This window comes from Chiloscyllium plagiosum, chromosome 19, assembly GCF_004010195.1.
Source record: "Chiloscyllium plagiosum isolate BGI_BamShark_2017 chromosome 19, ASM401019v2, whole genome shotgun sequence".
Taxonomy (NCBI): domain Eukaryota; kingdom Metazoa; phylum Chordata; class Chondrichthyes; order Orectolobiformes; family Hemiscylliidae; genus Chiloscyllium; species Chiloscyllium plagiosum.
The window spans coordinates 26,187,870-26,215,407 of NC_057728.1; the positions used below are offsets into that span (position 1 = coordinate 26,187,870).

A 27,538-nucleotide genomic window follows, 5' to 3' on the forward strand; every position below is an offset into this window, starting at 1 on the left:
GTCAAGCTTCTTGAGTATTGTTGGAGCTGTCCTTATCCAGGGAATTGGAGTATATTCTAACACACCTTCCACTTGAACCATTTAGGGCAGGCTTTGAGAATCAGTTGGTAAGTTATTTGCTGTACTATTCTTAGCTCATGACCTGCTTTTGTAGGCATTGTATTTATGTAGCTAGTCCAGTTCAGTTTCTGATCAGTGGTGAACCCCACCCCCCCAAATATTGATAATGGGGGTTTTTGGTGATAATAATGCCATTGAATGTTAAGTGGCAATGGTTAGATTGTCTCTTATTAGAACTGGCAATTACCTGGCATTTATGTGGTGCAAATGTTACCACTTTTCAGTTCTAGCTTGGCTACTGTCCAGGTTTTGCTGCATTTGGACATGGACTTTCTCAGTATCTGAGGAGTCATGAATAGTGTGGAACATTTTGCGGTTCCAGAGGAAGTTAAGAGTCAACCACATTGCTGTGGGTCTAAAGTCAAATGTAGTCCATACAGGTAAAGATGGCAGTTTCCCCCCTAAAGGATATTAGTGAGCCAGATGGGTTTTCCTGACAATTTGCAATGGTTTCATGGTCATCAATTAGACTCTTAATTCCAGACTTTTATTGAATTCGGATTCCAGCATCTGCCATGACGGAATGTGAACACAGGTCTCCCAGAATGTTACCTGGGTTTCTGGATTAACAGACCAGGGATAAAATAAAGAGTTCAAGGGTGACATTTACTCAATGGTGCAAGATGTGGCCATGGATCCTTTGTGATTGAACAGGCTGATTCTTGAACTGTAGAATTAGGGAGGATGTCCCATGAATAGTGGGACTTGGTGTGCAGGATTGGGTCAGTTTTCTTTCCTTCACTATCACACTCTTCCTCGTATTAAAATATTTGTATTGGAAACATGATGCAGTTCGTTGGACACGTTATCACCATTTTAAACAATATGTAGCAAGTTCAGTAATTAAGCTGCTACTTTTCAGGGACTGCTTCAGAGTGTCTTTGCATCATTTTATTGTTCTCCCTGGAACACTTTGCATTTGAAATAAAAATCTGGTAGGGAATGTTTCTCAACCCTCTGGACATGGTGTCTAGTCCATTGCAGGTGGCTTTTACAAGAGTGTATGTGCATATCTTCAATGTTTCCATACATATAAATAAGCTACAGTATGCAGATGACTGCATATTGCCCAGTCTACACCAGATTGACAACCACTCATGAAGGATGGTAGCATTCGTTTAATGGTCCTTCCACAGGATGCAGTCAAGACTTTGCTGTTGGAGCTTCTCTCGTGTGTCAATGTATTGCTGATACACAGTCCAGGTCTCACTATAATACAGGAACATGGAGATGAAAACTGCTCTAGAGTCTAGGCCTTTTGTTGACTTTTGGATGTTGACTAACATGCTGGCGTAGTTTGTAGAAGGCTGAGCTAGCTTGATCTTCTTGTCAATGATTGCCTTGTGAGACAGCTTGAGAAATGCTGAACATATTCAAAAATCTCTCCTTCAACATATGGAGGTGAAATATTTGGCTGACTAGGACTGTTTTGTACGTTTTGCCAATTTCAGGGACAAGTCTCTTGTATATAGAATTGAAAATTTCATGAGTGGTTGTCAATCTGGTGTAGACTAGGCAATACTGTGGTTTATTTATATGTATGGAAACATCGAAGATATGAGCAAGAATAGGCCATTCAGCCTATTCAAACTAGTCTGATCTGACATTCAATATGATCAGTCAATGTGGTGTCAACTCAGGCTTGGCTAGAAGGCATCTGAGGTTAGAGTTTCAATCTCAGCAACATTTAATACTCACGCCAGAGGGCAATTGATATTTGTTGAGGTCAATAACCACAGTCAGATAGATTGAATAATATGGAGGCTGTCACACAGTATTGATTGACACTGGTCCTGGATTTTGAAAGTGTCTGGTTCAGATCTTCCACTTAAGACTGTTGCAGTCGTAATATCATGTTGGAGTTGCGGGATTGTGATGAAGTTCCTTGAACATCCAAATTTCTGGATGACAATCCACACAGCTTCACAATCAGTTGTTTTTGAGTCTTTAACCCTACCACCAAAAAAAAAAGCAAATTTTGAAAACATTACATAAATATTTACATTTTCTGACATTTATAGATTTTAGTTTTTTGGCAACCTTTCTATTCTCTTTTCTTTTATTCGGCAAGTCACATTCTGACAGGGTGTAGTTTTCAAGCTTTGACAAGGTCCTCTTCTGTGGAATTTATACACTAATGACCACTGACAGAATTTACCCTGTAATCTCCCATCCATCTTGAGTCTGTTTCAACTTTTTGTTTTGCTGTGCCAAAGGCCATAATTTTCAGCTGTTCCACTGATCCATTCGGAATTTAGTTGTCTACTGAAGTCTTTCCGTGTGTAAACATTGTAGTTTGTTTTATTGATCTATGAACACTCTGCCACATTCCGATTTGTAAATGTTTACTTAAATTTTGACATTTAGCAACTGAAAGTTTACTTTTTAACAAAAATAGAATTATTTGTATTTTGAAATTATCAAAAAAACATCAGTAATGATTTTCATTTATGTGTCAATATCCAAAGTAATTGTGGAGAACTGTTAATGAATGAAAATCATTTGTTCTTCATCTGATTACGCCCTGAAATGAAAGAGAGGTTGTTTCTAGAAAGCTCCACAACTGAATATGTAGATCCCTCCCACCCTTAGGCTGCATACGTCTTATTCATACGGCTATGAAGAACATTTGAGCAGAATAAAGATTCAGAATACAATGTTTGCTTCTATCTATCTTTTTCAGGTACCACGTAGGAAATCGTTTATAGAGATTTTTCCAACTTTTTTCAGACTTTACCCCATCTCCATACTTTGATCTTTTTAATTGAATAATCTTTTGTGTACTGTCTGAGATTAGAAACGCTATAAAAAATATCACAAAAAATTTAGAAGTAATTTATTGTGATGATTAAGATTATAATTAGTGTTATAATCAGCAATTCATTTTAGCAACCAATTTAAAACTCTAAACAAGGAGGGAAAAGGCAGAATACAAATCAAAATTTAGGCTATAGTATTGCTCTTTGAGTGTGGAGGATTTTAAGCCTCAGCCATTAAAAATGCCAGTGCACACAAGAAAATTAAAGCTTGGTTAGTTGAGGAAGGTCAGTGCCCTGTAGCTGTTCTAAAAATATGTTTGTCTGTATCTGGGTCACTCCAACTTAGTCTTTTCAAGAGATTCAAAATGGTGGAAATTCTTATCTATCCTTCCTTATCTTCTACTAAAGTCTACAGGATTTGGAAAATCTAAACCTATCATCAGCTGATGACTACTTAGCCATAGAGTCATAAAGTCATAGAGATGTACAGAACGGAAACAAACCCTTCGATCCAACACATCCATGTCGACCAGATATCCAAAACCAATCTAGTCCCACCTGTCAGCACCTGGTCCATATCCTCCAAACCCTTTCCATTCATAGACTCACCTGGATGCCTTTTAAATGTTGCCATTGTACTAGCCTCCTTTGTTTGCTGTTCAGGGATTTCGATGTTCCAAATAATAAAAGCAAATTACTGCGGATGCTGGAATCTGAAACCAAAAGAGAAAATGCTGGAAAATCTCAGCAGGTCTGGCAGCATCTGTAAGGAGAGAAAAGAGCTGACGTTTTGGGTCTAACTGACCCTTACAGATGCTGCCAAACCTGCTGAGATTTTCCAGCATTTTCTCTTTTGGTTTCGATGTTCCAACTTCCCTAATATTGATTGGAACCTCCTTAGTGCCAATAATTTACATGGAGCAGATTTTGTCAGGTGTGCCCAGGAAGGATTCCTGACTCTATGTAGATTGGCCAAATAGAGTGCTAGGCTATAAATAAGGTCAAGTGTTGGACCTCTCAGCAGAAGAGCATTTCGGTGATGTGATTGCAACCCTCTGACCTTTAGTCATGGAGAGGGATAGGAGCATACAGTAAGGGGAAGTATTTCAATTGGGGAAAGGAGAATTACAACACTATTAGGCAGGAACTGTAAAGTATAAATTGGGAACAGATATTCTAATGGACACGCAGGACAAAAGGTTGTTTATGGAGCACTTGCTATGAGTTCTGTATAGGTTTGTCCCAATGAAGGGATACTAAGGTGAATGGACCTTGAATGACAAGAGATGTGGAACGTCTAGTGAAGAGGAAGAAGGAAGCTTACTTAAGGTTGAGGAAGAAAGGATCAGCCAGGGCGCTAGACAGTTAAAAGGTAGCCAGGAAGGAACTGAAGAATGGACTGAGGAGAATTAGAAAGGGGCATGAAAAAGCCTTGGCAGGTCGGATTAAGGGAAACTCCAAACCATTCTACACTTAAGTGACTTCTTGGATAGCCTTGATCGTCTTTTACTATTTTCACTTTGTGATGTCTGAGATTAAGGCTTTCACTTTGCTTTCTTTCTTTATTTTATTACTCCACCACCATAATGAACAGAATTTAAGATCTATTATACTATTCATTTAAATATCAAGTCAACTACAGAATATCTTCGTTATATTGAGGAACATATGAAACAAAGGTAGACAACAACCCCTCTAGCTTGCTCCACCATTTAATACAATCATGGTTGATCTTCAACCTTAATTTTCCTGCCTAATCCCCATATCCCTTGCTTCCTCTGGAATCTTTATATTATATGCATATGATATATGGATCTTAGCCTTGAATATATCAAATACTAATTATCTAAAGCCCTCGGAGTGGAGAATTTCTAGATTTGCAACCCACTGAATGAAGAAAAGTCTCTCAGTCCAAACAGATGGTTGTCTTATTTGGACACTGTGTGCCAGCTAATTTCAGACTCTGATGAAAAATAGCCTTCCGACTTCTCCTCTAAACCTGTATAAACTGTGGCTTGTGGGAGCTTCTAATTTGGCCTGCAGTTGCACCAGCAGCTTCCCAAAAAAGTACTGAAATGACAACAGAAATATTTAAAGTTTGGTTGAATTGGCCAATGCTCAGTGGCTGGAGGCAGGATTTGTTTTAGACAGTGCATGGCCACCATGTTAGTGAAAGTGAAAGCAGCAAGGTAGGTGTGCTTTAAGATTATTTATCATAATTCAGATTTTTATTTCCATTAGTTTTGGAAGTTTATACATGTTAATTACAAATTACATTTATAAACTTACTTTTCACTTGGATTTGAATATTCATTTTGTTTAATTTTTATATAATATAGTTTCACCATTTTAATTCTTTCCCTTACTTAAAGGTGCTAAGGTATGATGTGATGGCTGCTAACAGTTCGGGGTTTCAATCTGGGAATGTTTGGGTCTACTTTGTCATATTAATTCACTAAACATTACTTTCATCCATTTTATATTACCCATTTTATATCTATAAGATGAATAAAGGTCTTTGCAAGTAGTCTTGTTTTAATATTTTGAAATGGGAATCTTAGGATTTATTGTTGATGCATTTCTAAATATTAAAGTTAATAAAGACCATCCTCTGTGCCAGAGTTACAGCTGATATTTAAATTCTAGAAGAAGTAATGTTGAAAGTCATAGAAAGTGAATCTTCTTGGCTGAAGCATTCGCACAACACCAACTATACTCTATGCTGTTAAACTATCTTCTAAATATAAAAAATAGACAGAGTCATAGAGTTCTACAGCACAGACTCAGGCCCTTTGGCCCAAACTGGCCCATGCCGACCAAAAAGTCCATCCACACTAACCCTATTTCCATGCACTTAGCCCATATCCTTGTAAACCTTTCCTATTCATGTATTTATCCAAATGCCTTTTAAATGTTGTTAATGTATCCCCCTCAACAACTTGCGCCAGTAGCTCATTCCATATGCATACCACCCTCTGTGTAAAAACGTTGTCCATCAGGTTCTCTTTTATTCTTTTCTCACTAACCTTAAACTGATGCTCTCTGGTCCTCAGTTCCCCAACCCTGTGAAAAAGACTGAGTCCATTCACCCTATCCATGCCTCTCATGATATTATACACCTATGTAAGGGCACCCTCAGTCTCTTATACTCTGAAGAAAAAGGTCCGAGCTTGTCCAACCTCTCCCTATAATCCAGACCATTGAGTCCTGGCAACATCCTTGTAAGTTTCTTCTGCACTCTTTCCAGTTTAACAACATCCTTCTATAACAAAGTGACCAAAACTGAATGCAATACTCCAAGTGAGGCCTCACCAATGTCCTGTATGACTGCAACGTAATTTCCCAACCTCTATACTCAGTGCCCTGACTGTGGCCAGTGTGCCCAAAGCCGCCTCTACTGCCTTGTCTACTTGTATCTCCCAGAGAACTGTGCACCTGAACTCCAAGGTCTCTCTGTTCTGCTACACACCTTAAGGCCCTACCATTCACCATGAAACTCCTACTTTGATTTGACTTTCCAAAATGCAAGACCTCACACTTATCTAAACTAAATTCCATCTGCCATTTCTCAGCCACTTCCCCATCTGATCAAGATCCTGCTGCAATTTCTGATAACCTTTCTCACTGTTCACAATACCGCCTATTTTAGTGTCCCCTGCAAACTTACTAAGCATGCCTTGTACATTCTCATCTAAATCATTGATATAGATAACAGACAGCAATGGGCCTAACACTGACCCCTGAGGTACTCCACTATTGCTGTCTGCTTCCTACCATAAAACCAATTGTGTATCCAATTTTCCAGCTTCCTCTGGATTCTAGAGCAGTCTACCATGTGAAACCTTATCAAAGGCCTTGCTGAAATCTATATAGACTACATCTATCACCCTGCCCCCATCAACCTTCCTGGTCACTTCATCAAAGAACCCTAACTAATTTGTGAGGAATGATCTCCCATGCACAAAGCTGTGCAGACTGTTCATAATCAAACCCTGTCTTTTCAAATGCATGTATATCTTATCTCAGAATCCTCTCAAGTAACATACCTACCACAGATGTTAGACTTTCTGGTCTATAGTTCTCAGGATATTATTTGTAGCCCTTCTTAAATGAAGGTACAACATTCGTTACCCTCTAGTCTTCTGGGACCTCACCCATAGCTAATGATGATGCAAAAATATCAGCCAGGGCTCCTGCAATTCTCCTCTAGCCTCATGCAGGCTTCTTGGATGTATCCGGTCAGGACCAGGCGATTTATCCACCTTCATACATTCTAATATCTCCAACACCACCTCTACTGTGAAATGGACTGTCCCGAAGATATGACCACTAACTTCCCCAAGTTCCCAGGTCTTTATGTCTTTCTCCACAGTAAATACAAAGGAGAAATATTCATTGAGGACCTCACCCATCTCCTGGGGTTCTACAAGTACATGTTCACTTTGGTCCTTGATGGGTCCTATTCTCTCTCGAGTTATTCTTTCTCTTTTGATATACTTAAGGTATCTATTTCGATTTACCATAATCTACTCAGACAAGGCTATCTTGCGCTTCTTTTTTTGCCTTCCTGATTTCCTTCTTCAGTAGGCTCCTGCAATCTCTATACACCTCCAGCGATGGCGAAAGTGAGAACTGCAGATGCTGGAGATCTGAGCCGAGAGTGTGGTGCTGGAAAAGCGCAGCAGGTCAGGCAGCATCCGAGGGGCAGGAGGATCAAAGTTTTGGGCATAAGCCCTTCATCAGGAATGCCCTTGATCCCAGTTGCCTGTGCCTGAGCCTGAGCCATGCTTCCTCCTTTTTTCTGGTCAAAGCCTCAAAATCTCTCTTAATCCAGGATTCCCTATTTCTGCCAACCTTGCCCTTCACCCTCACAGGAACATATAGACTTTGAACTCTAGCTATCTCATCTTTAAAGGCCTCCCACTTGCCAGAGGTCCCTTTGCCTGCAAACAAATTACACTAATCAACCCCTGCAAGCTCCTGTCTAATTCTATCAAAACTCACCTTGCCCTAATTTAGAATTTGAACCTGTGAATCAGTGTTGTCCCTCTCCATGACTATTTTAGAACCAGTAGAACTATGGTCACTGGTCCCAAAGTGCTCCACGAATTTCCCACACGTACGTCGAGTTTTGCCCCTTCTCGAGTAGGGGCCTCTATATACTGCTTGAGGAAACTTTGCTGAACACACTTAACAAATTCCAACCCATCTAAGCCCTTAACGTTCTGGCAGTCCCAGTCTATGTTAGGAAAATTAAAATCCCTTACTATGATAATCCTATTGCTCCTGCAAGTCTCCCCAGTCTCCCTGCATATTTGTTCCTCTAACTCCTGTTGACTATTTGGGGCCTGTAGTACAACCCCAATAATGTCACCATCCCCTTCTTATTTCTTGGCTACACCCACAAAACCTCACTGGATGAATCTTCAGTTATTCATCTCTGATTACTGCTTTGATATTCACCTTAATCAAAAATGCAACCCTCCCCTCCCTGCTTTCCCCCACCTCTGCCCTGCCAAAAGGGCAGCATGGTGGCACAGTGGTTAGCACTGCTGCCTCACAGCGCCAGAGACCCGGGTTCAATTCCCGCCTCGGGCAACTGTCTGTGTGGAGTTTGCACATTCTCCCCGTGTCTGCGTGGGTTTCCTCCGGGTGCTCCGGTTTCTTCCCACAGTCCAAAGATGTGCAGGTTAGGTGAATTGGCTATGCTAAATTGCCCATTGTGTTAGGTGAAGAGGGAAATGTAGGGGAATGGGTCTGGGTGGGTTGCTCTTCGGAGGATCGGTGTGGACTTGTTGGGCCGAAGGGCCTGTTTCTGCACTGTAAGTAAGTAATCTAATCTAAAGTACCTGTACTCTGGCACATTAAGATTCCAGTCCTGGAGATCCAAGATGGCAGCAACCCAGCAGGTCTACGTTTGCAGAGCTCTGCCCAAGTCTCAGGTAGAGTGGGGTGCCCGCCCTCACTTCACCTGTTAAATTACTTAAAATAGTTTTTGCAGGAATTTAAAACCTTCTGGGACATCAACTCAGGCACGGCCAGTAACCCTTCGATGATGTGGGAGACTGCAAAGGCATACGCATGAGGCCTGGTTATCTCATATTCTGCGACCCGGAAAAGACAAAAGGGAGAACAACTGCGGAACTGGCTGGGCCACTTCTAAATATGTATAACTATTCATATGGTCAGGGTTGCCTTCGCTGAGAGAAGCAAATATTTCTCTCATTCTTAAGAAAGGAAAGGCCCCAGACGATTGTTCTTCATATAGACCCATATCCTTGTTAAATGTGCCTTTTAAAATTCTTTCAAAAATGTCAGCATTAAGACTAGAGAGGGTTTTACCATTCATTATAAAAGAGGACCAGACGGGGTTTACAAAGGGTCGCAGATCAACTAATAACATTAGAAAAGTCTTAAATATGGTACAAGCTTGCCAGCAGGGAGCGATACCAGGTTTAATTGTCTCCCTTGGTGCAGAGAAAGCATTCAATCGGGTAGAATGGCCATACCTTTTTTTATACGCTGGAATGGTTTGATGTTGGAGAGGTCTTTGCTAAATGGGTTTCTATATTATATAATGATCCCAAAGCAGCGGTGATCACCAACGGTTTAAGTTCGGATAGCTTTAGCATTGGCATCGTCAGGGATGTCTTCTTTCACCATTATTATTTACGCTGGTGATTGAGCCGCTGGCGGAAGCTATACGAACTGACCCTAACAACGGCTCTAGAGGTTGGATCGGGCAAGCACAAAATTACTCTCTATGCAGATGATGTCCTCCTTTTCTTAAGTGATCCTTTGACATTTGTGCCCTGCGTAATTAAAGTGGTCAATTTATTTGGTATGGTCTCAGACTACAAAATCAATTTTATGAAATCAGAGGCCATGCGCTGGGAGGTCTTGCTAGTATATCCAATTTTCCGGACGGATCCTGTTTTCCTTTCGGTGTTCACTAGAGGGTTTTCTGTACTTAGGTATTTTCATTACTCCGGCATTTGGTCAGCTATATAAAGCCAATTATACACACTTACTAAGACCGCACCTTCAACGCTGGGAAGATCTCCCTATATTTTGGTTAGGCAGAGTAGACTTAGTTAAGATGAATATTTTACCTCGTCTTTTATACCTTATGAGAATGCTCCCCTTGATGCTGCTGAGACAGGCGCTGCGTAAGCTTTATGGTTGGCTCAGCTCCTTTATTTGGAGTCATAAACAGCCCCTTATCAAGTTAGAGAAGCTGCAGCTTCCACAAGTAAGGGGTGGGCTGGACTTGCAGGATTTCAGGAGGTATCAATTGACCTCCCTATTATCTTATGTAGCTGATTGGGTCTCTTGTGACCCACAATCAATCTAGTTAGATATTGAGGCCTCCCAAGCAAGATGTCCCATCAACAATTTATTATTTATGGATAAGATGAGAGTTATTACGGATTATTGTAAAAACCCTATTGTATTAAATACAATCAAAGTCTAGAGGATAATGCGACAAGATGAGGGTAACCTACAAAAAAACCTCCCCTTATACCCGTATAGTGGGAACATTTGGATTCCAGACAGGGCTGACTGATGCTATATTCAAAATCTGGGAGTCCAAAGGTATTTCCTGTTTAGGAGATCTGTTTGATGGGGAGGTCATGATGTCCTTTGAGCAGCTACGCCAGACGTTTAGGCTGCCCAGCAGGGATCTCTTTTGGTATTTTCAAATACGAGACTTTATACAAAAGAAGACCACACTGATAATCAATCCTTGTAAATCGGATAGGAAAAGGAGAGTGCTTCGGGCGATGGGTCTGCCCTCGGTCAGTACTCTCTACCACCTACTATGCAATAAGGTATCAAAGGACATGGAATGGTTATATAAAATCTGGAGTCAAGAATTAGGGTTGGAAGTCTCCTTAGAGATGTGCAAGGATGTCTGGGAAAACACCAGGAAGATCTCTATCTGTAATAGGACTCAGGTGACTCAATTGAAGATACTTCACAGGGCTCACTCACATAGCACCTGAATGACTTGCAAAGTTCAAGGCAGGAGCATCTCCAATGTGTCCTAAATGTAAAATAGAAGTTGGTGCTCTCACGCATTGTCTGTGGACATGCCATAAGATCCGCAGATACTGGGACAGAGTAGCGAATGCCTTGACAAAGATTTTGGGTACGGAGATTGGATTGGACCCAGTGTCCCTACTCTTGGGCTCCCTAAATTTCCCCTCTTTGGATGTATACGGGAGGAAATTATTCACTATCCTTTTAGTGCAAGGAAAAATATTTAGTGAATTGGGTATCCAAAAGTCCCCCAGGACTTCAAACTGGTACAGGATAGTCATGGAATATATCCCCCTTGACTTCCTTATGAATATGGTGCACCAAAAAACAGAATTAATTTCTAGAACATGGCAGCCCTTTTTTAACTATACTGACAAATATTTCGGCCATATTGTCCAGGGCCTTTGTTTAGCCGTGGGGATGGTTCTGGCTGGTTCGGGGGACCCTGGGAGAAGCAATTCTGTATAAATACGGACTTTGTTATGACTTGATATAAATCTATTTTGAGTACGTATTTAGTTATTTATTTACCTACTTGTTTCTTGTTAGTAATGTATGATACCCTATTTTATATTTTGGTTGTTTGTAGAATAGATTAGTAGTTAGTTTTTTTAAAATTTCATATTGGTGTCATTATTATATTGTAAAGTGGAATATACTAGTTTGTATTATTTTTGTAATTTTGTTTAAAAAATCTTATTTTTATTGAAAAAGAAGATTATCTATTTAAAAAAATGCTTTCAGTCCTGTCCCTCCCTTAGACATGTTTCTGTAATGGCTATAATATCCAAGTCCCACTTACCTATCCACACCCTGAGTTCATTGGCTTTACCTGTCACCTGAAATAGCTGCAATTTAATCCAACAGGCATTCCTTGCTCTGTCGTGTTCCAGCCTGACCAGTCTCTCCACTGTACTGGTTACTATGATAGATTTTTTTAAACGTAATTTTCCTGTACTTGGGGCTATTGGATCATTTGATTGATTACAAGAAAATCAATAAGGGTGGCAGCAATGCCAGTGAAGCCAACCTATGTTTTGATTCTTTAAATGAATGGATTAAAAATGCTGACATGTACATGTACTCTATTCATTCAGTGCCACATCTGACCCATCAGCACCATGCACAAGGACAGGAAAATCTACCCCAGGTGAAGGATCTCTTAAAGCCTGTGTGTGTGATTTGCTCCATAATGAGTACTCCATCTGAGAAAGTCAGTACTTCAAAGGGGCAAGGAGAAAGTATCAATGAGTCAGTCTGGGTTTTGCTCCTGAGCGGCTGATAACTGAGCAGCATTGGCAGAGATTAAGCTGCAGTTTACTGGGAGAAAATGTTAATTATTGCAAGCTTATGTTCAGTGAAAGTCACTGAATATTAACTGCAAACTTCTTAGTAACCTGAACAAAAATGTAGCAAAAATGTAGCAAACATGATGCTACCTGCACACCAGAATGTATAACAATAAAAAGACAACTGTTCAGTTTATTGAAGCTCAGAAGAACTGCTGACTGAGCTAACCCATCTGTGCCTGTATTGCAGCTTGTAGATACAGCAAAGATTTCACTGGACCCAATCAAAACCCATACTTTTGGAATCTATATTTGGATATTACATAGTGCATAGCCACAGCTGCAGTTAGCAATTGATGTTTGTGCAGATAGCCCCAAATCCAATTCTCCCTCCCACAGTTCTGGGACTTGAGTTCTGACCTCTACATAATTTCTGGATTGCTGATAACACCAGTATGAAACTGAGTAATACTTTGAATCTCTCCAGTTGATCTGCCTGTTGTTGAGATGATGCTGACCAAATCTGAATTGTATGCTTTTCTGCCTAATCTGAGTTTATTTTATGCACTATACAATCTATCCCGTGTTGCGAGGTCCCAGGAGCAATATGGAGTGAATTTCTGCACATGCTGATGGATTTATTTCAACTGAGAAATAGAAGCCAGGTTTACACTCTGCTGTTTTACAACACCAGTTTATTGTCAATAATAAAGGACACACTAGAATAACAAGGTAATATATAATACTGGCGAGAAGACTGATCAACAAACATTATTGGCTGATGCGTGCTTACTGCTGGAATGTCTGCCCTGGAATAATGCAATGTGTAGTGGGGGACTGCTAATAACATTGATCTTGTATAGTATTGCAAAATGAAACAAACCACTCAAAGCAGTTTCAAAAAAAGATGTGGTATCTCCATAATCAAGTGGCTAAAATGTTGACTTTCCACAATCTGATTTTGATTTTTCCAAACTCAATACTTCTTATTATAAAACCATTTTAATGAGTGACAAATAGTTTGGATTTAATTCCCACACCAGCACCAAATTCTGATCTTTTGCTTTGTTCTCTAATCTTTATTGTATAAAAGAGGCAAAGACTGTAGAGAATGCGAAAAACATTTTCTTATTGTTTTGCAGAAAGATTGTTGTCTGCTTCAGACAGAAAAGCTGCAAGGAAATTATCATTAAGTTTTGACAATTAGAGTTGCAGCTCATTAAGATTTAACAGCCGCATGTAGTACAGAAATTTGTATTCATTTTGAAAATACATGGAAACTGCCATCTGTAGGGAATGTGATAAGCTTGAATTACTTTCTCAGGTGAATTATTTATAAATATTGTATATAAAATAGTGTTCACTCTATTAAGGTGTATATATAGCTATTTGTCTGTACTACTACCATATATTTTTCTTTGAGTGTGTTAAGTTTCACATGCTTTATCGATAAATGTTAATAACCTTTTACTTTCTAATTTTCATAATAGAATCCCAGTTTCCACCAAAACACCATTCGACATTTTAGGATTCAGGTCTGTAACATAACCCCATTCCTACTTTAATTTTTTGCATGGGAGCATCATACTGTTGCCCTCAAGTCAGCCCTCAGAGAGAGTGAAATCATTCAGAGGTTAACCAGTTGCACAGCTGAATTAACCATACCAGGCTTGAAGATCATGTTAGACAGGCAGGAAGAACACAGCAAGCCAGGCAGCATCAGGGGGTGGGGAAGTCTAGCTTTCAGGTGTAACCCACCTTCAGGACTGGAGGTAGGTGTAGGGGAAGCTACAGATAAAGGGGGTGGCAGGGACAGAGTGGTGAAGTGGGGATAGGTGAAGACAGGCAGAGGGTATGACCTGGTTGGTCAATGGGAAGAATGAATCCAGAAGGTGGCTGGGAGGGGTGGAAGGGAGGGGGAGAGGTTATTTGAAATTGGAGAACTCAATGTTGAGTCCTCCGGGCTCAAGGCTACCCAGGCAGAAGATGTTCCTCCAGTTTGCGGTTGGGTTCATTGTGGCAATGGAGGAGGCCAAGGATGGTCATGTCGGAAAGGGAGTGAAAAGGGGAATTGGAATGGGTGGTGACTGGGAGGTCCGGTCGGACCCTGCAGGCCTGGCTGAGATGCTTGGCGAACCATTTTCTAAGTTTACATTTGATCTTCCTGATGTAGAGAGGGAGGTGTCTGAGATAGACCAACTGAATTTAAGGGTGGGGTGGAATTTCTGGATAAAGTCGATGAATTGCTCCAGATCAGCCTAGGCACAGGATGCTGCACTGATGCAGTCATCGATGTAATGGCAGAAGAGTTGGGGCACAGTGCCAGTGTTGGTACTTTGTTTGACATAGCCAACAAAGAGGCAGGCGTAGCTAGGGCCCATATGGGTGCCCATGACCACCCCCTAGATTGGGAGGAAATGGGAGGAGTTAAAGGAAATGTTAATAAGGTTGGAGGTCAAGGGAGATGTGAGTATCAGAGACAAAAATAAAAATAGATATTTTAAAGAATTATTTTGGATTGATTGGTAATGGCGCTGTGTAGAAAGGCGAACACTCTCACTATTGATGGTTGCCAACTTCTGAAATACCCAAAATATTTGATTAGATTAGATGACTTACAGTGTGGAAACAGGCCCTTCAGCCCAACAAATTCACACCGACCCACCGAAGCGCAACCCACCCAGACCCATTCCCCTACATTTACCCCTTCACCTAACACTACGGGCAATTTAGCATGGCCAATTCACCTAACCTGCACATTTTTGGACTGTGGGAGGAAACCGGAGCACCCGGAGGAAACCCACGCAGACACCGGGAGAATGTGCAAACTCCACACAGTCAGTCGCCTGAGGCGGGAATTGAACCCGGGTCTCTGGTGCTGTGAGGCAGCAGTGCTAACCACTGTGCCGCCCACTAATATACAAAGATCAGAATATTTATAAGATTATTTTTCATTTGTATGAACTGACATATTGTGTTGCACTGAAATATTGTTAGCTGAGGTTCTTTATTCCCATGTTATTCTGGAGTCAAAGTGATGGATATAAAGGATGTATGGTAATGGACTTTTCTTAATATAATGGGTGTAAATGGGATATGGGTATGTCTCACTTTCTCCATATGGCTATGTCTGTTGGAGTACAGGTTAGTTACTGGCAAAAGATTTAGTCAGAAGAACAAATGGGGCCAGGCTTGATGTGCTGGAATTCTAAATAATGGGAGTGAAATAAAAGAAGGATTGAGATCACTAGAGTTGTGTATAATAGTAGTGAATGGGAAACGATTTATTGGATCGAGTTTTATTTACATGAAACTGGCTGCAGTTTATGGTGACAGAAACAGAAAACTTCTATCAATCTGTTGGCCATTGATCTGAGGGAAGAACTTCTTGACTGTTGAACTGGATTATGTTGAGATGCTGGAAACTGCTCGCAACATCTCAAATTTTTTAAAAAGCTGCAGATGTTGCTGTACTTGTGTTGCACCTGAGCGCTGGATTTTTTTAATGTTCTAAATAGAAAATGCTGCAGAAATTCTTTACTATATACTGCCTTAATTGAAGCTTAATTGTTGTAAATCTGAATGGTATAGAAATATAAGTGTCATTCAAAAATATATTCGCATTGACCAATGGTTGTTGACCATTTCTATTACAGTAATAACTGCTACCAGGAACTTTCTGCTCGCGGTTACTTCAGCATTTCTGAAGAAGATCAGATTAGTTACTCCTCAAAGAAATCAGGTAGGCTGTTGTACATTTTGAAACAAATAGCTCAATTAGACTGCGCAAAACAGCCATGAGAGGAAATAACCTTTCAAATAACTTGCTGTTATAGTTTTGCTCATTGCTAAAGCTATTTGATAAGAAGCAAATCAGTTATTTTTTCATGCCACAGTACACAAGGCTCAGAGCAGCAAAACAGACAACTAAATGAACAGGTTTTGTATTCCCAATACTAGTTAGAAACCTGACATGGACAAACCTTTTGGTGATTTGAGAGGATGATGGTAGGAAAGGAGAGGCAACTTATATAATTGTCCTTTCCTCATCTCAGCTAGCATTTCTGCTGCAGTGAGACAAGCCAAAGATTATAGCAGATGCAGGGGCTCATAAAAAGACAGAGACCAAGTAACCTCATGTTGTCAATCTGTCATATGTGCTTTTCTTTGTTCAAAATACTAGGTTCTAGTGTTTTTTTCACTCTTTTTCTTCCTCCTCTTCATTCTCCTCTTCCTCTGACACATTTAAGAATGGTAGGTGAGTCTCTGACTTTCCCAGCAGCAGTGCTCCTCTCTCCAAGTCAATCACACACTGTGGGTAAGAAATGACATCTTTTTTTATGGGAAGTAATAAATAGTGAAAATTACTAGCAGCAAATGTTGAGAGGAAATTACATTGTTCACTAACTTTCTCATGCACTTCATAGAAGTAAAAATTAATGTTTTCCAAACATCGTTCAGTTAGAAAAGGCAATTGCAAACTTGATGAAAGTTTAAATTTTGAAGAGACCCTTGAGAAAGGAGAAAGATGGAATGGTTTATAGAGCCTATTCAGCAGCACTGGAACAGTGGAGGGTACATAACTATCTGGTGAGTTTTTGCAGTGTTTGGGGAACAGAATCATGTGAAAAGTGCTAATAAGGATGAGTATAATGAATTTAAGTTTTCAGGATGAGCAAGAAGTCAGTGTAAGTTAGGTAGGATAGTGCTGAGGGGGGGGGGAAACCATAGTTTTGATAGGTTGTGGACATCAGGAATTTAAACATGGAGATTGCATTGTAATTTAGCACTATTCTTGCCTCTGAGTAGATTGTGGGTTCAAATCTCACAACTTCTAGACAGAACTACAATGTTGAAGATCTTTCTTTCGTGTGAAATGTCAAATCACAGCCCTATGTCTGTCTAGATTGACAGAAAATAACCATGGCACTAGAAAATAAGATTGTTCCCATCATGCAAACCAGAAGTGCTCCCTTAAATAAAACCAGCTAAAACACAAAATCATGTGAGGCAGAGATAGGGTCAATAGCAAATTCTTTTCCCTATGATAGGGGAGTTCAGAACTAGAGAGCATAGATTGAAGGTGAGAGGGGAAAGATTTAAAAGAGACTGGAGGACCAACTTTGTGACATACAGGGTGGTGCATGTATGGAAATAAGCTGCCAAAGGAAGTTTTAGAAGCAGCTGCAGTTACAACATTTAAAAGACATTTGGACAGGTACATGAATAGGAAGGGTTTAGAGGGATATGGGCTAAATGCAGGCAAATGGGACTAGTTTAGTTTAGGTAACCTGGTTGGCATGGATGAGGTGGACCAAAGGATCTGTTACCATGCTGTATGACTGTATGAGTTGTTTAAAAGCAGAATGCTGGAAATCTAAAATAAAAATGTAAAATGCTGGAGAAACTCAGCAGATTTGGCAGCATCTGCTGTGAGAGAAACAGTTGAGTCTGATGACACTTACTTAGAACAAGTTATTAGTCTCATTCACTATCCTGTGGCTTTTGTGTCTGTTTTAATAACAACTATTATACAGTAATTCATTATAAAATGCTTTGGGATGACCTGAGAATATAAAAGCAGGGCAGTTCATAAATACAAGGAGAACAACAAAATTTTAAAATACTACTCTTGGAAAAGGCAGGATGTGCACTGTGAAGTGTTGATTGGGACATATGTGCCAGTTAATTCATAGCGAAATGGGGAAATATCAGATTGAATGGGGAGAGGGCGGGGTATGAGTGATAGTGGAGATTGATTGGTTGTGCCAGCAGAAAGTGATAGTTATCAGTAAAGTTTGCCAAAAATTGATGTTCACACATTGCCAAAATATGAAATGGGAGACACAGCTATTACGGAAAATACTCTACTGGCTGATGACTGTGTTGGGATAGGCAGGAGTAAAACCGTAAAAGAACGATGCTGTAGAGTAGGAACATGGAGTAGGGTTAGTTTAGGTGATTTACTGTACTTCTTTGCATATTTTCACATACTATTTTCTGTTTGGGTAACAAGAGTGAAGTGGTGAAATGATTTGTAGTTTGATTATCAGCCTCTTGAGGTTAAAACAAGGATTGCAGATGCTGAAAACCAGAGTCTAGATTGGAGTGGTGCTGGAAAAGCACACAGAGAGGAGGGTGGAGTGGCTAGGTGGAATGGAAGATAGGCAGGTAGGACAGGTCATGGGGACGGTGCTGAGCTGGAAGGTTGGAGTGGAGATGATGTGGGGGAAGGGGAAATGAGGAAACTGGTGATATCCACATTGATGCCATGGGGTTGAAGTGTTCTGAGGCGGAACACCAGGGATATACTTCCCTCCCCATCCATTTCCGCTTTCTGCAAAGACCGTTCCCTCCGTGACTACCTGGTCAGGTCCACGCGCCCCCAACAACCCACCCTCCCATCCTGGCACCCTCCCCTGCCACCGCAGGAATTGCAAAACCTGCACCCACACCTCCTCCCTCACCACCATCCAAGGCCCCAAAGGAGCCTTCCACATCCATCAAAGTTTTACCTGCACATCCACCAATATCATTTATTGTATCCGCCTACTCTATCAGCCTATTGAACCATGAACACTCCTTCCACTGCCAACACATTTTTGTGGGGATTTGAAACTAGATCTTCTGACCCAGAGGTTGAGTCACAAGAGGGACTGTTGGAAATAAAAATAGAGACAGTCAGAGACTTAATACTCACTTTGAGAGACAGCAGTGTCTGAAGACCAAGAGATAGCTCACAATCCTCATTATCTGCAAAAAAAAATGCACAACATTGGAAAGTACAAATTTAGATTATTTAATAAGTGCCCTTCCAGATTATTAGTGAACAAGGAAGCATAAAAGGCGAAATATTCTTCCACGTATTTACTGGTAACGATGATCTTCAAGTTCATCACTAATTGCCATGAACCTGGAACATATGTTCTGGAAGATCAAAGGGACAAAAATGTTTCTCATTACAGGATGGAGTTGTACAGTGTTATATGACAGCTCAGTGCTTAACTAATGGGAGACTGAGTTTTAATGTTATATTCTAGTACAATAAGTGCCCACTTGTCTACTAAAACTACATTAATGATGGATACAATCTGAGCATGATCTTCTCCTGAGGTAGCTTGTGTACCACCTAATGACCAATTAGCATTGGCAGAGGTTCACCACCTGTCTTTTGTCGAGATCAAAGTATGCTGTATGGGGATATGAAATGAAAATGTAAATCTCTCACTTCTGTGCTAAAATAAGTAATGTTGAAAATGATGCACTTAAGACTTTTGCAATACTTCCATGTCTTCTTAATCCTCAATCAGCCATAATTTTAATTACAATACAGTTATGATTAGATTCCCTACAGTGTGGAAACAGGCCCTTCAGCCCAACAACTCCACACCGACCCTCCAAAGAGTAACCCACCTAGACCATTTCCCTCTGACTAATGCACCTAACACTATGGGCAATTTAACATAGCCAATTCGCCTGACCTGCACATCTTTGGACTGTGGGAGGAAACCTGAGCACCCAGAGACTGGGAGAATATGCAAACTCCACACAGGCAGTCACCCGAGGCTGGAATCGAGCCTGGGATCCTGGTGCTGTGAGGCAGCAGTGCTAACCACTGAGCCACCATGCCACCCTTCTTTGAGTTCACGAAAAAACTTTTGTGCAATGCCACTGACGTGCAAGCAGTTACACTGAGGATTTTCTGGCATGATTTTTCTACCTGTTCATGAAAGATAGTTGAATTTCTTTGTGATGTAGTTCTGTGGACATTAGTAACCACTTTAAGTCAATTTATAATCCTTTATTTCCAACTATAAAACTTGGGTGCATGATTAATTCCACAAGGGATTGTTCAAGTAAACTTCTTATAAATGATTTCTGTTGCAGGTTTTTTTCCACTTTAAAGCGACAGTTCTTGTTTCATGTTTTATTGTTTTCCAGCTAATTTTTCATATCTGCATTTTTGCTTTGCTTTTCCCTTATAAGCTGTGACCAAATCTCCATTTTTTTGACAGTCTTGCAAACCTGGTGATAACATTGTTCTTTCCTCAAAGTATCAAACTGAGAAATTAAACAATCTCTTGTCAGGTCAAAATGTGTGTACAAAATCACGAATAACAGCAGGTTGTTCCCTTTGAGTATTAATACCCCTCTCTATATTCAGACTTGGAATTTTACATTCCTGAAAGTTACATTCGCTTCTTCCATCCATACAATAGATAGTTAGGGTCTGGAATTAATTGCTTAGAAATGTGGTGGAAATGCGGTCAATCAAGGCATTCAAGAGAGTACTGGAGGATTATTTAAATGGGAGCAAGGTTTACTATTAAGGGGAAAAGGCAGGAGATTGTCACTATTTTATTGTGGTCATTTGGAAAGCTATAGCAGACACGATGGGCCAAATGCCACTGTAACAATTCTATGGTTTTGTGAAGAGTTTTCCAAATCTCTACCATTATGTGTGTGTCAAAATGTTTCCTAATTTAATCCCTCAAAGGTTGGGCTCCAAGTTTTTAGATCCTAGACTTTAGTCACCCCAACAAAAGAGCTGAACTGCAGAGGTGAAATGAGTGTGTTTGGCCTTCACAACAGTTTGACTGAGTGTGGCATCAAGAAGTGCTAGTGAAACTGGACTAATTGGAAATCAGGGGGAAAACTTCTCACTGATTTGAATTATGCTTCGCATAAAGGAAGGTTGTTGTGGTTGATGGAGGTCAATTATCTCAGTTCTGTATATCTCTGCAAACGTTCCTCAGGATAGTGTCCTTGGCTCAACTGTCTTCAGCTGCAACATCAATGAACTTTCCTCCACCATAAGGTCAGAGGTGGAGAATAATTACACAATGTTCAGTGTGACTTATCAAATACTGATATGCTGCAAGACCTGGAGAACACCCAGGCTTGGGCTGATAAGTGGCAAATAATATTGATGCTAGGTGTCAAGTGGTGACCATCACCAACAGGAAAGAATCAAAACATGGCTCAAGATACTCAATGGCATTACCAGTGATGAATCCCCACTATGAACAACCTGGAAGTTACCATTCACCAAAACTGAAATGAACAAGGCTAGTGGTTACAAGAGCAGGTCAAACATAGAAATACCAACAACTTTCCCCAGTGCCTAAATAGACTATCCTTCCATTTGGAAATCAGTTGTGTTTTTTGCTTGGCTATGGTATAGCACGCCAGGAGAGGTATTTCTGCACTCCTTCTTTCCTCTAGAGATGGAATTTCTATAAAACAGTCATTTTTTTAAAAAAGTGAAAGTACAGTAGTTTCCCTCTATAACTTTTGTATTACCCTTAAGGACAGACTGGAGGGTGCTTTAATCTATTTCTCTCAATGCATGATCTCAGAGTTTGGAAATACAGTGCAAAGAGACAGATTGATACAAACTATAACACACTTATACACTACCCAGTACATAAGCTTGGGGTTTCACAACTTGAGCTTATCTTCAAGCCCCAAATCCTAAGATTAAGTTATTTTTTATCATGAAAAAATTGAATTGAATTGAAGTTATTGTCACGTGTACCAAAGCACAGTGAAAAGCTTTGTCCAGTGAGCAATACAGGCAGATTACATGGTTAAATAGCATAGGTAAGTAAACAATAGGTAAACAGCAGCAAAAACAAATGCTGAATGTCAAGAGTTTGTGAATCCATTCAGTATTCTAACAACTGTAGGGTAGAAACTGTTTCAAAACTGGCTGGTACATGTGTTCAGACTTCTGTTCCTTCTTCCCGATGGTAGAGAATGCTGGCGGCCTTTCCTTGACAGTGGGCCTGGTAGATGGATTCTATTGATGGGAGGTTAGCCTTTGTGATTATCCAGGCTGAGTTCACCACTCTCTGTAACCTTCTCCGATCTTGAATGGTACAGTTGCCATACGAAGTAGTGATACATCCAGACAGAATGCTCTCGATGACACATCTACAAAAGTTGGCAAGGGTATTCACCATCTTGCCAAGTTTCCTCAGCTGCCTGAGGAAGAAGAGACTTTGTTGGGCCTTTGTAACCAGTGGGTCCACATGAAGAGTCCAAGAAAGCTTGTTGTTGATGACCACTCCCAGGAGCTTAACACTCTCCATTCGTTCCACCTCTGTGCTGTTAACGTGCAGGGGGCAATGAGTAACATCCCGCCGAAAGTCAATAATGAGTTCCTTGGTTTTGCCAGCATTGAGAGCTAGGTTGTTCTCAGTGCACCATTTTTCCAGGTCTTCCACTTCCCGCCTGTGGTCTGTCTTGTCACCATCTGAGATTCGACCAACTATGTTGGTGTCATCAGTGAACTTGTAAATGGCATTAGTCTGAAATTGGCGATGCAGTCATGGATATACAGTAAGTATAGTAGGGGGCTGGGTATGCACCCCTGGGGGGGCTCCACTGTTGAGTGTTATTGTCGATGAAATATTTTCCCAATCTTCACTAATTGTGGCCTGTAGGTCAGGAAACTGAGGATCCAGTTGCAGAGAGTGAGGCTTAGTCCGAGGTCACTAACTTTAGTAATCAATCTCACGGGACTAATAGTGTTGAAGGCTGAACTGTAGTCAATGAGTAGGATTCTTATGTAGATGTTCTTGGTGTCAAGATGTTCTAGGGAGGAGTGAAGGGCAAGTGATATGGCATCTGACGTGAATCTGTTGGTCCGATAGGCAAATTGGAGTGGGTCAAGAGTAGTCGGGGGGGCTGTAGTTCATAAATGCCATGACCAGTCTTTCACAGCACTTCATAACCACTGAAGTTAGAGCCACTCGATAGTAGTCATTGAAACAAGCCGCATGAACCTTCTTAGCACAGGGATGGTTGGCCCTCTTGAAACAGACTGCAGGGAGAGGTTGAAGATGTCCGAGAAGACCTCTGCCAGTTGATCTGCACTTGGCCTGATACTCCGTCTGGTCCCATCGTTTTCCTTGGATTCACATGAAAGAAAACTGATCTGACCTCTAATACAGTGACTGTTGTGATAGGTTCGTAAGGACTTGTTGGAATAGGTGTTACCTCCCCACTGAAATTCTGCTCAAAGCGAGCATAGAAGTCGTTGAGACGATCTGGGAGGGATGTATCATGGTCTGCTATCTTGCACTGTCTCTTTTTAGAACCCGTGATGTCATTCAGTCATTACTCATTTTCTTCCCAATCTTGGTCCACTGTTGTTAAAATTACTAGAAGAGGCATGTGACTTTGGTTTAACCCTTAATGAGATTGAGACCCCGAATAGTGTGTAGGATTAATGATGTAACCATGCAGAAGTGCCTCCAAGCTGAAGCCCAATTGAATTTCAAACAGGCACTACAACTGACTTTGTCATTAGAAAATGCAGCAAGTGGAGCATATGAGTTACAGGGTATTCCAATGGAAGTGGACACCCTTGCCAGTCCAATTGAGCTTGAGGAACACCACTTGAGAGAAAGCAATTGCATAGTCTGACTCAGGATATATCCCGAACAGAGGGACTCTAGGTCAGCCAACAGCAAAACAAAGTCAACCCTCTGCCAAACTGTTAAAATTTTCTTCAGGATCTGGCTGGCAAGCTATTGTAGTTGCTGTCAGTATGTGGACCTGAGACAGCTAATGAATTCCACTGGCCCTAAATTGAGTAAGGGAACTCGTAGGCTGGTATTCAGGAGAGTGCAAACCCTGGAAAGTTCACCTATATCTGGAGACACTCCAGACATGAGGCAAGCTACTGTGCATTACATGCTGCCTGTATCAGAGGTAGAGTTGGAGGAAAGTGACCCAATGCTAAAATGCTCCAGGAGGAGCTCCAAAAAAAAAAGATCCAATCTATGCCCTCAGACTCCGATAGGGTGCTATAGTGATTGTAATAAGGTCAGCCAGGTGGATCTCAGAATATGAGTTCCCTGATTGGGGCTGTTAACCTGTTCAGATCAGGAGCCCTGGCTGACAGACATAAATTGGAGTGACAGATGTCCTTTACCCTCAGAGCTAACTCTGAGGGAGCAAGAGCAGTGTCAAGGACTCTCCAAGTGTAAATAAAAGGTGATTAGGTGATGGGATACCAGCCTCTGTAGAGTTATTTCAACCAGCGCTTGCAATTTTTCTAACACCAGAGAGGGCCTCCGAACTGAAAAGGTCAGCACATGCTGTCTGCACACCACCTGCTTCTTGCTTCATTGAACTCCCTCAACTGATGAATTGTTATAAAGATATTTCATATTCCAACATTTAGCAGAACAAAGACCCCTTCAAAGGTAGCGCAGCCATTAAAAACAGTTCCAGCTGACAGTAACAAAGCAACCTGTTGGGCAGAAGTAACAAAGTACTGTGAGGTAACAGCTGAGTATAATATATAACTAGGTCACTGCGATTTTTGTTTTGATTAGATTAGATTCCCTACAGTGTGGAAACAGGCCCTTTGGCCCAACAAGTCCACACCGGCCCTCTGAAGTGTAACCCACCTAGACCCATTTCCCTCTGACTAATGCACCTAACACTATGGGCAATTTAACATGGCCAATTCACCTGACCTGCACTATGGGACTGTGGGAGCACCTGGTGGAAACCCACGCAGACACTGGGAGAATGTGCAAACTCCACACACACAGTCGCCCCAGGCTGGAATCAAACCCGGGTCCCTGGCTAACCACTGAGCCACCGTGCTATTTGAGAACTCTGCCTCTTGCAACTCTCTGACCCAGGTCAGTATTATTATTAACCTAAAGCATTACATCATATTTGCATCTATATATAAAAGTGAAGTTTAGCTATGAGATATCCACACTAATTGGGTGGTGCTTCCTTTCTAAGGCATATTATCAGAGCTGCAAACTGTTCAGTAACAATACATTGAACTGTCTCAGATTATATTAAAGTGTAACTTAATCAGGAAAGTTAGGATTGCTTGGCATCTTGGGTCCAAACCTCTTCCACCATTTTAACTAACGTCAACCAAAATGAATGAGTTATATGTGTTTACAATAACTTGAGAAAGCTAGTTAGATATTAAACACTCAGATAACATCGCTCAGAGCAGTTTGGCCTGTCATTTTTTTCCCCTTCATATCGAGTTTAGGCCAACAACAATTTCTTTCGGACAAAACCAACAAAGGAAAAAGCTTGGAATTCTTATTCTATTCTCACTCCCATTTCATTCAGGCCAGGCAGCATCCGAGGAGCCGGAGAATCGACGTTTCGGGCATAAGCCATTCTTCAGGAAAGGGCATTCCTGAAGAAGGGCCTATGCCCGAAACGTCGATTCTCCTGCTCCTCGGATGCTGCCTGGCCTGCTGTGTTTTTCCAGCACCACATTTTTCAACTCTGGTACTCCAGCATCTGCAGTCCTCACTTTCTCCCATTTCATTCAGGCTGCTTTGTGTTTGGATGTTCTCCTTTTCCCTGTTCTCGTAATGTACCCATACTGTACCTGAGCCATTGCCTCTTGAAGACTACCTATTGTTGCATTATATTTCTGTCTAGGAGAAAGTGATGACTGCAGTTGCTGGAAATCAGAGTCAAAACGTGTGGTGCTGCAAAAGCACAGCTAGTCAGGCAGCAATCAAGGAGCAGGTGAGTCAAGGTTTCGAGTATAAACTCTTCATCATTCCTGATGAAGAGCTTATGCTCAACGCTGACTTTCCTCCTTGGGTGCTATCTGACCCGCTGTGCTTTTCCAGCACCACACTTTTTGAGTTAAATTTCTGTCTGCTAGTTTTTGACTGCTGTGTACTGGGCTTTCTCAGTTTGTTGAAATTATCCTCTCTCCTTTTAAGTCTTTTTGTTCTAGATTGCCCTTTTGTCTTTTTCCATAACTGATTGAAACATTAAATACCATGGTCTCTTATAGGGACTTTTTTTTTAACCTGACTCAGTTAATTCCCAGGACTACATCCACTAATGCCTTCTTGTTTGTTGGATACACAAGACATGCTAAATCAAAAGGTTTCTCCTTCAAAAAATTTCACACTCTGTCCTTAACACAGTCACAGCACCACTCAATATAGGTTGTTAAGGATCTCCCATTACCACTACATTATAGTTCTTGCAGTGTGAGCACTTTCTTTGTAAAATGACACCTTTTCACAGCAGAGAGCAGCGCGAGCTGGGCGGAAGTGGAGCGCAGAGCTAGTCGGGAAGGTAAGTAATTGATATTTAAGAATTTACCTCGACGCCAACGGTCTTTTCACAGCAGAGAGCGGCGCGAGCTGGGCGGAAGTGAAGTTGGAGCGCAGAGCTAGTCGGGAAGGTAAGTGATTGATATTTGAGTGGGTGTGTTCTAGACTCCAGGCCCTACATAGTAGGGCCTCCCTCCCATACTCCTCCTCTAACCTAACTTTAAAGTCCACATGTAAACTACTCAGTGTTCTTGTTTTGGAGACAAAGTGTAGCGTAATGGCAGCGCAGGCAGTGGAATGTTCCTGCTGCAGGATGTTTGAGGTAGGGGTGACCACCGATACTCCTGCCGATTTCATTTGCAGGAAATGCAGTCAGATCCTGCTCCTCACAGAACGAGTTAGGGAACTAGAACTGGAGTTGGATGAACTGAGGATTATTCGAGAGGCTGAGAGGGTGATAGATAGAAGCTACAGGGACATAGTTACGCCAGAGAACAGAGGTAGCTGGGTAACAGTTAGAGGTGGGAAGGGGAGGAAGCAGGCAGTGCAGGGATCCCCTGTGGTCGTTCCCCTCAACAATAAGTATACCACTTTGGATACTGTTGAGGGGGAACGGCCTAGCAGGGATAAGCTGCAGTGACCGGGTCTCTGGCACGAGGTCTGGCTCTGAGGCTCAGAAGGGAAAGGGGGAGAGGAGGAGAGCGCTAGTTATAGGAGACTCTTTAGTTAGAGGGACAGACAAGTGGTTCTGTAGACATGGGCGAGACTCTCAGTTGGCTTGTTGCCTCCCGGTTGCCAGGGTCCGAGACGTCTCGGACCGTGTCTTCAGAATCCTTAAGGGGGAGGATGTGCAGCCAGAAGTCGTGGTGCACGTTGGCACCAACGACATAGGTAGGAAGAGAGGTGGGGAGGTCATTCAAGAGCTCAGGGAGTTAGGCTGGAAGCTAAAAGCTAGGACAGACAGAGTCGTCATCTCTGGGTTGTTGCCGATGCCGCGTGACAGTGAGGCAAGGAATAGGGAGAGAGTGAGTTGAACATGTGGCTGCAAGGATGGTGTAGGAGGGAGGGCTTCAGGTATTTGGACAATTGGACTGCATTCTGGGGAAGGTGGGACCTATACAAGCAGGACGGGTTGCACCTGAACCAGAAGGGCACCAATATCCTGGGAGGTAGGTTTGCTAGCACTCTTCGGGGAGGGGTTTAAACTAATTTGGCAGGGGGATGGGATCCAGACTTGTAGTCCAGCAAG

The 27,538-nt window shown here is 41.5% G+C and overlaps 1 protein-coding gene and 1 long non-coding RNA gene across 2 annotated transcripts in view; one reads left to right on the plus strand and one right to left on the minus strand.

Moving 5' to 3' along the window:
* Window positions 1-11,934: 11,934 nt before the first annotated feature.
* LOC122559616 lies at window positions 11,935-16,135 on the plus strand. Its single transcript, XR_006314483.1, has 3 exons — window positions 11,935-12,072; window positions 13,702-13,746; window positions 15,868-16,135. It is a non-coding gene; the product is annotated as an uncharacterized LOC122559616 (long non-coding RNA).
* A 33-nt stretch (window positions 16,136-16,168) lies between these two features.
* Window positions 16,169-27,538, minus strand: part of nrip2 (nuclear receptor interacting protein 2) — a 66,213-nt gene continuing 54,843 nt past the window's right edge. Inside the window, exons 5-6 of the mRNA XM_043709403.1 lie at window positions 18,912-18,964; window positions 16,169-16,523 (exon numbers count right to left, since the gene is read on the minus strand). Of these exons, the coding sequence (XP_043565338.1) occupies window positions 16,410-16,523; window positions 18,912-18,964 (167 nt within the window). The 3' untranslated portion in view covers window positions 16,169-16,409. The remainder of the gene's footprint in view (window positions 16,524-18,911; window positions 18,965-27,538) is intronic.